Source organism: Fundulus heteroclitus, chromosome 24, assembly GCF_011125445.2.
Source record: "Fundulus heteroclitus isolate FHET01 chromosome 24, MU-UCD_Fhet_4.1, whole genome shotgun sequence".
Classification (NCBI taxonomy): Eukaryota; Metazoa; Chordata; class Actinopteri; order Cyprinodontiformes; family Fundulidae; genus Fundulus; species Fundulus heteroclitus.
The window spans coordinates 22,517,007-22,530,225 of record NC_046384.1 but is presented as its reverse complement, the minus strand read 5'-3'; the positions used below and the strand labels follow the sequence as shown (position 1 = coordinate 22,530,225).

The 13,219-nt window shown below is 44.7% G+C and overlaps 1 protein-coding gene and 2 non-coding genes across 5 annotated transcripts in view; 1 reads left to right on the top strand and 2 right to left on the bottom strand.

The window, feature by feature from the left end:
* The window catches only part of LOC105936507 (cilia- and flagella-associated protein 47), a 56,665-nt gene extending 44,475 nt beyond the window's left edge, over nucleotides 1–12,190 (bottom strand). For all 3 annotated transcript variants that reach the window (XM_036128373.1, XM_036128375.1, XM_036128376.1), the window contains exons 1-17: nucleotides 11,899–12,190; nucleotides 9,454–9,611; nucleotides 9,259–9,374; nucleotides 9,039–9,180; nucleotides 8,451–8,535; nucleotides 7,928–8,068; nucleotides 7,672–7,841; nucleotides 7,229–7,323; nucleotides 3,697–3,926; nucleotides 3,428–3,620; nucleotides 3,170–3,362; nucleotides 2,426–2,575; nucleotides 2,134–2,302; nucleotides 1,955–2,051; nucleotides 1,649–1,865; nucleotides 756–1,003; nucleotides 518–648 (exon numbers count right to left, since the gene is read on the bottom strand). In XM_036128373.1, the coding sequence (XP_035984266.1) occupies nucleotides 518–648; nucleotides 756–1,003; nucleotides 1,649–1,865; nucleotides 1,955–2,051; nucleotides 2,134–2,302; nucleotides 2,426–2,575; nucleotides 3,170–3,362; nucleotides 3,428–3,620; nucleotides 3,697–3,926; nucleotides 7,229–7,323; nucleotides 7,672–7,841; nucleotides 7,928–8,068; nucleotides 8,451–8,535; nucleotides 9,039–9,180; nucleotides 9,259–9,374; nucleotides 9,454–9,611; nucleotides 11,899–12,042 (2,679 nt within the window). In that variant the 5' untranslated portion in view covers nucleotides 12,043–12,190. The remainder of the gene's footprint in view (nucleotides 1–517; nucleotides 649–755; nucleotides 1,004–1,648; nucleotides 1,866–1,954; nucleotides 2,052–2,133; nucleotides 2,303–2,425; nucleotides 2,576–3,169; nucleotides 3,363–3,427; nucleotides 3,621–3,696; nucleotides 3,927–7,228; nucleotides 7,324–7,671; nucleotides 7,842–7,927; nucleotides 8,069–8,450; nucleotides 8,536–9,038; nucleotides 9,181–9,258; nucleotides 9,375–9,453; nucleotides 9,612–11,898) is intronic.
* trnad-guc lies at nucleotides 7,387–7,458 on the top strand. The gene has a single exon. It is a non-coding gene; the product is annotated as a tRNA-Asp (tRNA).
* On the bottom strand, nucleotides 8,338–8,409 carry trnad-guc. Its single transcript has one exon. It is a non-coding gene; the product is annotated as a tRNA-Asp (tRNA).
* Nucleotides 12,191–13,219: the final 1,029 nt, after the last annotated feature.

Genomic DNA, 13,219 nt, shown 5'->3' with positions numbered 1-13,219 from the left:
GCCACTAGAGCCACAAAAAGAAAAAAAATCCCATAAAAGTACATAGAAGTAGGGCTGCAACTAATTCTTGTTTTAGTAAAGAGTATTCTATGATTATTGTGACGATTGGTGGAGGAATCAGATAGAAAATTGGCACATTCTGCAGATATTTAATGTAACTATTTATGGCTACTGTTTTTATACCAATGTTTGTATGTACTTTATTTTCTGTATTTTTGTCGTTTGTATGTTTTTCTGCATGCGTTTCTTCTTGAGGGCGCTATGAACACAGATTGCTTTTAGGAAAATGTCCAACCCTATCAACAGAATCATCTCAGATTCACTGCGGCTGAAAAGTGAGAAAACAAAAACATGAACAATACGGAAAGACATCACAAGACAAAGCTGTGCTGCAGATACAAACCAAGGCTGGACTCCGTTACAGATTATGCTTTAAAGAAGAGTAAATGTGTTGAAATGTCTCCTTGGTGCTGTAAATGGAGCCCAGAAAAGAAAAATGCTTCTTTGAGAGACAAACCTTAGCAACACAGTGCAGGCGCTGAGTGATTCCTTCATGGACAAAGAGCTCAAAGTCTCCCTCTGAGGGGGAAGAAAAGGATGGATGCCAAACCACCTCACAGTCTAGTTCCCTCCCTGGGTCCACGGTACCTGGGCACAAAGGAGGGCTGGTAAAGAGCACCCACCACCCCTGCTGCCTTAAAGGGGATGCTGAGCATTCATCACTGGGTGCTGGAACCAGGCTGCGTTGGGAGCACCTGTAGCTGGTCGGACTGAGAACAGCAGCAGGCCGCTGTCGGGGATGACGGGCTGCCAGGTGAACTCTGCCACACAGTTGCACGGGTTTCTCAGCGTCACTGAGCTGCTGTATTCTGATCCGGCGGGCATGGACGGGCTGGGCGGGAGCAGCAGCTCATTGGTGGACAGCTCCAGAGCCGGGGGGACCACCTGAGCTCGCACCAGTACCTGACCAGGGTGCTGCTGGTTTACCGAGTAGGCCAAGGACCTGGAGGAGGGAAAATACACCGTCATCTCTTTCTAGAGGCCTTCACATATCATTCACACCTCCAGCCGCTCCACATTTAGAAATGTTACAACCACAAACCTCAACTTTACTGCTTTTAACGTGCTTTGAGAATAACGTTGTCTTGGCTAAGCTTCCCAATGGTTAAATTATCAGACAGCATCAGGGGACACATTTCCACTGTTATGCTGATGATACTGTGCTATATTTATCTATAAATCCAGATAAAATCAGTACAGAACCCAAGCATGTTCAGAGGACATAAAAACCTGGATGACCTTAAATTTCCTGACAATTCAGAGATGACAGAAGTTTTCACCTTTGGGCCAGTCTTTGAAAAATAAACCGCTTAGTCTGGATGGGATTTGATTGGCCGTCTGGTAATAAAATAAAAGGGCTTGGTGTAATTTTTGACCACGTTTTTAGAATTTCCTTCTATCACATGTGAAATATCGTCAAAACTAGAAATATCCTGTCTAGGGGTCCATGCATCTGCTGTTCTGATTGACTGTAAAGTGCTTTCAGGCTACATGTGCTGTGAAGTGGCACCATATAGATAAACTGAACTGAATACAGCACGCCAACGTTTTGAACACTGTTCACTCCCTTCTGTGAACGTGGACTGACCTGCAGAAGGGCCCAGACTGACTGCTGTGAAATGTCAGCGGTAAGCTGCTGAGCGAGCAGGGAGGCAGGACCTGGGAGAGCGGTGAGGAGCCCTCCAGCTCAGGGCAGTCCACCTCCAGCTCAAACCAGATATACGCCGGCAGACCGTTGCTGATATGCAGCTTCTCAACACACACCGACTGCAGGCACACCGCGCCAAAGTCCACCAGCAGAGGAGCTGTTTGCAGAAAGGGACGTTGTAGAGTTATGCATGTATGTATTTCTGAGCCTGACACTTATATGACACTTCATAAAACAAAGTCCTACAAACAACAACTTGGTAGAGCTCCAAAGGAGTCAGACTCCTGCTACAGTCTGCCACCTGCTGGCTGGTAGAGGGAACTGTGTCAACCGCTTCGGAAATCTGCAAAGAATTTGTGCAAAGATGTAAAAACATAAAAATGAAACAGCTGAAGTAGAGCTTGTTGAATCGCTGCTGATCTAACCTGACTGCTGCTGCTGTTTGTGGCCTCAGTCTGGTGTGTTGTATTGTCGTTAGACTTCAGTTCTGCGTTCTCGCTGCTCCCCAGGTCTCTGATGTGGAGCTCAGGGGGAACAAGGCCTTGACATGGAACAATGCCGATGTTCACGTCGTCCTTTTCTGTGTGCTGCTGCCTAAAGATGGAAATCAAAGCACATCAACACGTTGAATTGTGTGGTTTTAAAGGGGAAACTAAAGGGGGGAATATTTGCTTTACTCCAGAGAAGACAGAATACGGTTGAATTTGGGGAGCTAACCTCTCCCTGATCTTCTCGAGGCGTGCTTGTCCAAGTTGGTTGATAAAGTCCATATAACTGTGCCGGTGGCGCCGCCTCTGCTCCTCCTCCTCCTCGCTGAAAGCATAGCTGGTGCCCACAGAGCGGTGTGGTGCTCCGGTAAAGTTGGTTCTGAATGGTATGGAAACACAATGCGCATGTCAAGACCGAAATTCAGTAGCCAGATTTAGAATAAACACTAATTTACCATTTACTAAGCATTTTTCTTAGTCAAATACATTTTTTAAAGACAATTTACTTTTTAAAAAGCTCCTAATGTTCTAAACTCTCATTTTATAGATGTATAGTTTTATTGACTATAAATGCATGAAGCCTTAGGAACATTTTGTCACCTGAGAACCGCAACCTTTAGTGTGTTTTGCTGGGATTTTACGTGATAGACCAGCACAATACAAATAGCACACAATTGTGAATGGTTTCCAACCATTTTACAGATAATCTTTGCATAAATAGCTAAACTACAGTCAGTTTCCATCCAGGCTGACTGAGCTGTGCAGCTTTATGGTGTTTGCAATGTAACAAAGCGTGAAAAGAGCTGGCAGCATGTATATTCATCCCAGGCTTTCTAATTCACCGCCCCTATCCTTTCATGAAAAAGAATATTAAAGTTGTCCAACCTGAACATGTAGCTTTTGTGTCGTGTCGCTGGGTAAAATGAGGATCAGCTGTAACACATAAATCAGCTCCTGGCTCCATAACCTCTACCTATGTTGGCGTTGGGTCAGTGCTGGTGCGGCGCTTAAGGCCCGGTCTTTGGGGACAGCCAGGGACCCTTGGTCCTCGGTGGCCTCGCTCTTCTGTCTGCGACGTTTTGTGCTGGCAGCGTGGGTCAGAGCGCTGCAGTGAGCCAGCTCACTCAGCCGAACAGGAGGCCGTAACCCGGTCGGACTCTGGGGTCCTACAGAGACACGAGATGAGTTCTGCTTCTGTAGCTTTTTTTAGTCAGCAGTGAATATTGCTCACCAGGACATGGTTGTGGCTGCGGGCGTGTCGTCACACTGCAGCAGGTGGCAGATAAGCGCAGAGAGAGGGTGTGGAAGCAGCAGCCCTGAGTGGAGCTGCCATCTTTCTCTGACGCCGCCCCACCCAGGACATCTACCTGCTGACGGACCCGGAAGCTGCCCTGCTGCCGTGCGTTAAAAGTCAAAACCACATCCTGGAGAAGAAGAAACAAGAAGCTCCTTAGTTTAAACTCTTTATTGAGCACAACCTGACGCTGCCAGCGTTGTCACCTGGCACTGGCCTGGGCCAATGGTCGCCGCTGTCGGCTCGGCGCTGAAGTGTGCTACGCTGCGGAAGCGGAATCTGACAGGAAGTTGAGGGCAGAGGTTGCGGAGCACGCACAGGAGGTCCGAACGCTGTCCCATGGTGCAGCTGGGGAAATCAAACCTGTGAGAGGGAGACGGCACCAGAGCCACAGGGACTCCAGAACCAGTCACCGCCACCTCAACGCTGCTGTCGGCTGAAGGGAAAACAAAAAGAGCCTCAATGCAGCCATCAGTCTTTGTTCTTTCAGCAAATTTAGAAAATCTGTGTTTGTTTTAATGGCGTTGGATTTGGCATCTGATGCCAGCTCTCTATCTGACAACGGGCTGCTCCACATCTAACCAACCTGTCCAGCATTTCCTATCATCAACATGGCTTTAAACTGCTTCAGTCTACGCTTAATAATCTTTTAATTAAAGCTTGACACTTGTGAAATCTTTGTTTCATTTCTGAAAGCAGAAAAAAATATTTTCAATCTATTTAAATTAAAAGGACTCTTACGTGTTGCTGTTTTCAAGCTGAACCCCCTCAAAGGTGGTCTCCTGCCAAACAAAGGCTTTAAACCTTTTTTTTGAGTTTTCCCAGACTATACACAGATTTTGGAAATCACAAATCTGTTTTACACCACCGCAGGGGGCCAGAGCCTGAAGATTGGGAGGAATGTGATTCCCTCGCTGTGGTAGAGGTCTGTGAATTAGTTAAAGAGCTGTGAGGCGTGGACGAGCTTCTAAAGGCTCTGGACATTCAATGTCCCTTCTGGACGAAGGGTTAAAATCTCCCATAAACACCTTCCAAAACCTTGTGGACAGCTTTGCCTGAAGATTGAAGCTATTATAGCAGCAAAGAGTAGAACGCCACATAGAACCCTATGGATAACAATGGGTTGTCATTTAAAGGAGAGGTCCGGTCAACAAGGAAAAATCAGGGGATCATTAGCTATAACTAAAACTAATACGTTTGTGGTTATTTCATGAATTTAGCGTTAATCAATAAGAAAATAAAAGCATAAATTGTCGTCTGGATCACTGTGTAGGGGGGCGGCCATTATTGCCCAAATATGGGCAAAAACGGCTGCCTGACATCACATCCTGTGACATCACATCGCGGTGAGCCGAGGGCATTTCTCCGCGCTTTACAAGCAAACTCAATAGGAGCCGCTGTACACAGCCGTGATTAACAAACAATTATTTCAGATTTCCAGAGGACTTCACCGTTAAAATTCACGAGAGCTATTGTTGAAGCGACATGTCTTCAGGATGAGTGAGACTTTTCAGTAGTTTTTTTCTTTTTTATAATGTAGAATTTGCCGGGACATTTGTTTACCGACCAGAGTGATACGACACACTTAGAAAGAATGCTCACTTCTGCGAAGCTCACTTATTTTTTCTAAAGTCACTTGTAAATTTCATGAGTTGTGGGTTGCAGTTTTTTTTAGGCTTGTTTCTGAATATGAAGTCGATTGTTTTGGGTCTAAACTAAGTGATGCTGAAATATCCCTCCGCCTCATAACGCTGCAGCTCATCCTGACAGCAGCAGAGTAAACTCAGAAAGAGCCGCTCTGACCGTATTTTCTGCAGTTCACGGTTGCAATAACTGGTGATAACTGCTGAAAGTAGATTAGACGGTGCAGATCACCATTTTGAGCAGAGATTGGTTCTAAAGATGAATTTTATACTCATCTTCTAACATTGCAGAACCCAACCTATAAACTATACTTTAATGCTTATTTGTTGTCTTTTTATGTCTCTAAAATGTTAAATTAGCATTAATTTAAACTTAAATGCTTAACACCATGTCTATCTTTGTTTACGGGTTAAAAAAATATTTCGGCATAAAAACGGATATTTATTTACAAGGGGAAAGATAGGGCATTGGGACTTGCTCTACAGCCAATACCGCACAGTGACGTCACAAACTGGGAGGAGGCAGTACTGTTCTTCACCAAGATGGCTGCCCCCATAAAAGGACCTTCAAATGAAAATTACTCTTCATTAAAAAAGCTTATCATTTATTGAACAGTATGTAATAATTTTATATTTAAAGTACTTTCAGCAGTTTGAATTCTGATTTTGACCGGACTTCTCCTTTAAGGTCATATGCAAATTTAGGCAAGTGAGCGAATATTTTTGACCATATAGTGTATTTTAAAGACTCATTCATTGGTTAAAAACAATCCAGTTCATGGTGGACCATTGTATTTAATATCTGTAACTATAGCACAGCACAGTTAGTCCATAGCCGTTACATGCAGTGGACTAGCCCTTTAAGTCACAGCTGGATCAGATACCAACTTCAACACTGTGTCTGTCTGTGAGAGTGTGAGTGTGAGAGTGAGAGAGAGCGAGAGAGAGAGAGATAGGGAGAGAGAGAGAGAGAGAGAGAGAGATAGAGAGAGAGTGTGAGTGAGAGAGAGCGTGAGAGAGAGGTAGAGTGAGAGAGAGATACAGAGTGAGAGAGATAGAGAGAGAGTGAGAGAGAGAGAGATAGAGAGAGAGAGTGTGAGTGAGAGAGTGTGAGAGAGAGAGAGAGTAAGAGAGAGAGAGTAAGAGAGTGAGATAGAGTGAGAGAAAGAGTGAGAGAGTGTGAGAGAGAGTGAGAGAGATAGAGTGAGAGAGAGGGAGAGAGAGGGAGTGAGATAGAGAGGGAGAGAGACAGACAGAGAGAGACAGAGAGTGAGAGACAGAGAGAGAGAGAGAGAGAGAGACAGGGTGAGAGAGATAGAGTGAGAGAGAGGGAGAGAGAGTGAGTGAGTGAGAGAGTGAGATAATGAGAGAGAAAGGGTGAGAGAGTGTGAGAGAGAGTGAGACACGGGGTGAGAGAGATAGAGGGAGAGAGAGGGAGAGAGAGTGAGTGAGTGAGATAGAGAGAGAGAGTAAGAGGGAGAGAGGGAGAGATAGAGATAGTGAGAGAGAGACAGAGGGAGAGAGACAGACAGAGAGTGAGTGAGTGAGAGAGAGAGTAAGAGGGAGAGATAGTGAGAGAGAGACAGACAGAGAGAGAGTGAGAGAAAGTGAGACACAGAGAGAGTGAGACAGAGAGTGAGACACAGAGAGAGAGAGAGAGTAAGAGGGAGATAGAGTGAGAGACAGAGAGAGAGAGAGTAAGAGGGAGAGAGGGAGAGATAGTGAGAGAGAGAGAGAGTGAGAGAGAGTGAGACACAGAGAGAGTGAGACAGAGAGTGAGACACAGAGAGAGAGAGTAAGAGGGAGATAGAGTGAGAGACAGAGAGAGAGAGAGTAAGAGGGAGAGAGGGAGAGATAGTGAGAGAGAGACAGAGGGAGAGAGAGTGAGAGAGAGTGAGACACAGAGAGAGTGAGACAGAGAGTGAGACACAGAGAGAGAGAGAGTAAGAGGGAGATAGAGTGAGAGACAGAGAGAGAGAAAGAGGGAGAGATAGTGAGAGAGAGACAGAGAGAGTGAGAGAGAGAGAGAGAGAAAGAGAGAGACAGAGGGAGAGAGAGTGAGAGAGAGAGTGAGAAAGAGAGAGATAGAGTGTACCATCAGGGGGAGTAAAGCCGTGTTTGCTGGCCAAAATGTCAAAGCGGAGGAAGAGACAGTAGTCCTGTCGACCGGCGGTGCTCCCACGTCTCCTCCTGTCACACACAGCAGAGGTGGGGAGCTAAAACTCCCTGTGTCAGCTGACCCCCTCAGCCAGCTCCTCGTTAGTATAGTGGTGAGTATCCCCGCCTGTCACGCGGGAGACCGGGGTTCGATTCCCCGACGGGGAGTAGCACTACTTTTTCTTTTATTTTGGTCTCAAACCAGTCTTTTTCATTTACACTCCTTTTCATTTCTCTAATACTTTTAGGGGCCAATTCTGAACTACAGTAACACATTGTCCACACTACCAGTCCATTGATCCTATAAACTACTACAACAGCTCACAGTGAATGCTTCCTTTACGTGGAACAAATGTTCTCAGTGTTTTCAGACAAAGGTACCTCCTGCTGATGGGACTGAATCGCACTGCCACGGTGGTTTTGTCATACGGACCCAGGTGACCGTGTGCAGGCACACATTCCAGCGGCTGCAGCGCGGCACGGCCGGCCGAGCTGCAGTTCCTCATTCTCTCCAGCAGGGTGCTGTCTGTGCTCCTCACAAGGTCTGCTCCCTGCACACAAAGCAGAGTAGGACCTATTGGGTATGTCTGCAACCCTCCCCCACCCCCCCATAAAACTAGAAATGTAAATGACGCACCACCTCGGTCCCAGCAGTGTTCTCCTGCAGCACGCAGACCCAGTCACAGGCCAGGGGAGCGTTGTTTCTGAGGAGCACGTTCTGCACACAGGAGGCGCCAAAGTAGACGGGTCCAAACCACAGACAGGACAGTGGAGACCCCTGTAAAAGAATTCAACAGGAATGATCACAAACTGTGTCTGTGCAATGACTTACCATTAATAGTTAGACTGCTTAGAAAAACTATTTACACTGCTTTATTTTTTATCCTAAAGTCGCTTTTGACCTAAACAATCTAGGTGTTTTAGATTTATGGCCATGAGGATTGGGTTTCAGTGTTTTTCCACCACAGCTTTAGCACATGTGTCAGAAAGTTTGGTCTTGCCTTATCTGACATGTTTAGAGCCAAACACACAACCAAAAGGATGCTACTCCCCGTCGGGGAATCGAACCCCGGTCTCCCGCGTGACAGGCGGGGATACTCACCACTATACTAACGAGGAGCTGGTGGTGGAGGACTCTCTAAATGTGTTCATCAGATTACCTGTGGGTCAGACACCTGCAGCTGCTGCTCCACCACCTCAGCTCTGATGCTCAGGACTGCAGTGGAGCCGTTCTGGAGTCTCACCCTCAGGGAGGAACAGAGAAACATCCAGTCTGACTCTGATCACATTCCTTTAACACACGCTACGTGTTCACAGAGGTGGGTACTAACTACTTAGAACAAAATGTACTTTTAGGAGCAGTGTTACTGCTCTGTACTTTTTCAGTACAAGAGTAAAATGTCTGTCTACTCTACCTGCTGCGAGTCACTTTATGAATAAAGAACTGACTTCTTCTAACAAAAATGCACCAGAGACAAAAACCTGAGACTTCTTGTTTGTACACAAGTTTTGTTATTTTAATTTTATTTTCTGTCTGCGGAGCTCATTGAGTTACTCAGTACTTGAGTAGCCTTCTTACTGAATACTTACTTACTAATACGTAACTCTTGAATGACAACTTTTTACTTCTACTAGAGTAAAAATATGTTGAAGTAGTGCTACTGGTACCTGACTACCATGTTTGGCTGCTCTACCCACCTCTGGACATTCATAGTAATGTTGGCCCGAGGTTTTAAAGATGAACATACAGAGCTTTGTCGTCGATCTGCCCAGGTCTGTCTGTGCGCAGTTCTACTTTCAGCCACTGGGTGGCGCCAGCGGCCACGACTCCGTCTGAAGGTGAGAAACTGAGGGAGGCGTTTCCACCGCTGTACTCCACGTGGAATACTCCTTCAGCAAGAACATACACAAAGGTGGTCAGTCTGGACGGAGCTGAATGAACCACAGATCTGAGCTCAGCTGACTTACCTGGCTCTGATCCCTCGTTGGTAAGAGGATGAAGCTTGCTGATCACCTGACTCCTGGCGACAACGCAGCCAAAGTCCAGCAAGGAGTCCATGATGACAGAGCACGTCCTGGTGTATCTGCAGCCGGAGACGCAGCAATGGCAGCCGTGAATGACCACGGCTTGAAGCTTTGTTTCCTGTTCACAGCACAGCTCACCCTGCCACTGGAACCCGGAGCACCTCCTCATCGTCGACACGGATCCGGATGGCGTCTCTGACCTCCTCCTCGCCATCTGGGGCGAACTCCAGAACGCCTCGGACCGAAAAGCCAGACGGCACCAACCCAGCTGGACTCAACTCCACAAACTTAAAGAGCTTCAGCGTACAGGAAGCAAAGAGAAAAACGACAACATGGCTCCTGGCAAAAGTATTCACAGCCCTGGAATCTTTTCACATTTTTGCCTTTGCTTGTGTGGTTCTGTGAGAAAAAAAGATTATGTATGACTGCACGCTGTCCCTACAAATGCATAAAAGTGTGTCTCTTTTTTAATGCAGCGCCCCTGAGTCATGACGGAAAACCTCTGCAGACATCAGTTTGCCAACGATTCTCAATAAGATGATGTGGGAGTGAATGACACAAAGATCCATTGATCTACACCAGTCTACACTAGCTTTGCTGTACGTCTTGGCTTGTTGTGCTGCTGGAAGTTTGCTGGCATGTTTTCTTCCAGGATTGCCCAGTATTTAGCTCCATCATTCCTTCATTTAGACCACTGAAGAGAAATATATATATTATATATTTCCCCATTTAGACTGCGTTTTCAGTTCAAGGTCTTTGAAAACCTTTGCAGTGGTAACCCCTGTCCTTTTGGAACGGTCAATCAAGGCTCAGTGGTGGTAAAATAAGTAAAGACTGAACTGAATTACAGTTTTTGGTTCTTATTTTAGTAAAAAAGATTCCAAAGGAACTTTTTTATTATTTCTTTAAACAGCAAATGATAAAAACCTTAACACCTTGGTCAATAAAACAAATTTAAGACTGTGGCAAGTTATATAATCACATAATTTGTGATTATTTTGGATCTACACCAAGGTGTGCTAGAGATGACGAAACATTGTGCTTCAGGATTTTTTGGCTAAAGAGGAGAATTCATGGCTCCCAGGGCAGTCAAACTTTTTGACAGCAGCAGGCCACACACTATCAGGTAGGAGGGTGCACTTGACTGTCCTCTGACCTCCACACACACACTTTTTCAGGGGCTACAACCGTGTAATCGGTTATTTACATGCGGTAACTGGTTTTTCCAAGCCGTCTTTAAACACACCATAAGTAGGGAACGATGTGAATCACATACGGAGACGAGCTGAGCAGTAATTAATTGTTCGTGTCTCATGATGTTCAGCAAACCAGCAAAGCCAGAGAACTTTGAACATTTGTTTTATTGTTTTTTTAAAAAAAAAAACATGTGAGTTAAGTTATGCTATTGCAGACAATGTTAGACAATGATGATGGGTCTTCACAGGTAAGGAAAGGTTACACCTTGCTGACTAAAAAGGAAAAACCAAGCAGTTATCAGGACAGGGCTTTCATTGATATTTCACCCTATGATATTTTATTGTGTATTGTAAAAGGTGGACCAGGGATACATACATCGGATACATATGACTAAAACGTGGATTTGTTTGGTGTCGGGTCACTTTCTATGTGCACGCTAAATAAATTAAAATTTGAGGCTTACAGCCCTGCTAACTTGTCACTCCCGTTCTATGTCGTGTCATAAATAATAATTTGCCCACAGGAATGTTGTTGTTTTTTCAACCAAACATCTCATGTTCAGTGTTTTATGATCTGGCTACTTGTCCTGTAGATGTCAGAGGGTCATTGTGTCAACTCCACCAGAGGTCAGCAGCTAAAAGTTTAGATTTTGTTCATTTAAAGAACTAAAGTTGGTGTCCCGGTGCTGCACTGTTGTTGTTGTTGTTGGTGATTATGTGGTTCCTTAGACACTGGAGAGGAGGGAGACCATGATAAATCACTCAATGGGCTTCTGAAAAAATATGTCCCCCTCACTGCTGAGAGGATGGTTACAGCCTGGTTACACTCAGTGACTTTGTCTGTTTTTGTATTCATTTTTTTTACCAACCTATTTTAGAGGATAGGGGTGACTTGGAAAAAATGGGATGTTTTGTTGGTTTGTTAATGGTCTCACAACCAGAGAGCATTTTCATGTGTTTTGGAAGTTTTCATGATGTGAAGCGCTTTGAACCGCCTTGCTGCTGAAATGTGCTACACATGTAAACTGGACTTGGCTTGATGCCTTTATGTTATGACAAAAGGTCACTAATGAGATAAATGGATAAAATTCTGTTTCGTGACTGGAAAAAAAATACATTGATAGCAAAGTTACATTTGTAACAATTTGTTTCATAACAACTCAAGTATGACAGAAAATAAGGAGAAACCAAAGAACTCACAGGAGTCAATACTTTAGCATAGCTAGCAGCGACTCCAGAAACTTCTGTTCGCCAGTTAGCTAAAGGTCGGCCGCCATTTTGCCGCTATGTTAGCTAGTTAGCTAATTAACAATATGAACATTGGCTAAATGCCAATATATACACTTTATAACGATGTACAATACTCATGTAATTGGAAACACCTTACCTTCCGCTCGGGCTTCTCAATACATATTTTCTTTGACACTTTCCCAATATTTGTCACTGTGACTGCCCTCTTGTAAACATCCCCGACTTTTACATCCCTGAATTCTACAAACGGAGGGTCAACTCGAACGCACCTTCCAGCCATGAGGTCTGGCTTCGCAATTACAATAAAGGTAAAGCTGTCAAATGCCACAAAGCGTGTATTTGTGGTTAAAGCCACGGAGGTACGGGGTCCTTTATTCCGCTTGTTGACCCACACGCCGTTAGTCAACTTTACCGTTGCTACAGACAGTCAGGCGGTTACTAGGCGATCGCTCCCGCTGGTGGAGCGCTTGTTTCTCAGCCACGGGCAGCCCGGAAGGACGGGGTGGCCGCTGTCAGTCGACTTTCACTTATTAGCCACATTCATTTTAGGCATACAGCCGGTAGGCGCATTATAACCTTGCCTGCAAGCTGAATTCTCGCGGTTAGTGCGTTCACAAACGCAGAAGTGCAGAACGTAGAGTGCAACACATTATTATCTACCTGGTTTGCCAGATTTCTATCCCAATTAGTTATTCAGCAGAGCAGCAGCCGATAATTTGCTTCGTGTGAGTGCGAATCGGTATTTTAAGCAGCATTAACTACCTTGATTTACTACTTTAACGTCCACTCATCATAGCCTTTAATGTCATATTACATATATAGGAGCGTTTACATTTTTATTCTTTTTCCACCGGGAAATTGTTTTTCAAATTCTTCAAAGATTTCTTTGAAGGATTTGATTAGATTACACTCATTCGGATTTATCGTATGTTTTCTCCATTCCACACAGGGTCAAAGTTATACATACCATGCCTAATTTATGTATTTATACACAGTTTATTGCATTTCGTTAAATATCAACTACACAACGCACACAGCCCTGAACACAGCATTCTGACAGTGAAACATTGTGATGGCAGCATCATGCTGTGGGGATGCTTTTCTACATAAAGGACAGGGAAGCAGGGCAGACAGGGCTAACAGCAAGAAAACATGTTAGAGGCTGTAAAAGACTGGGACAGAGGCTTGTCTTCCAGCTGAAAAACTACCATAGACACACAGGCAGAGCTTTGATGGAATAGTTTAAATCAAAGCCTATTTCTGAGTTAGAAAAGTAAAGTCAAAATTAATACATTGATTAAACAGAAATAGGCCTACATTAAAAACCTAAAAATGGCACACACTTGAAATTTGACTGACCTTGAGCTGTTTTTGCAAAAAAAAAAAAAAAAAATGGCCAAAATTTGCAGTTTCCAGATGTGCACACCTGGTTAAGACGAACCCAAAGGATCTGCATT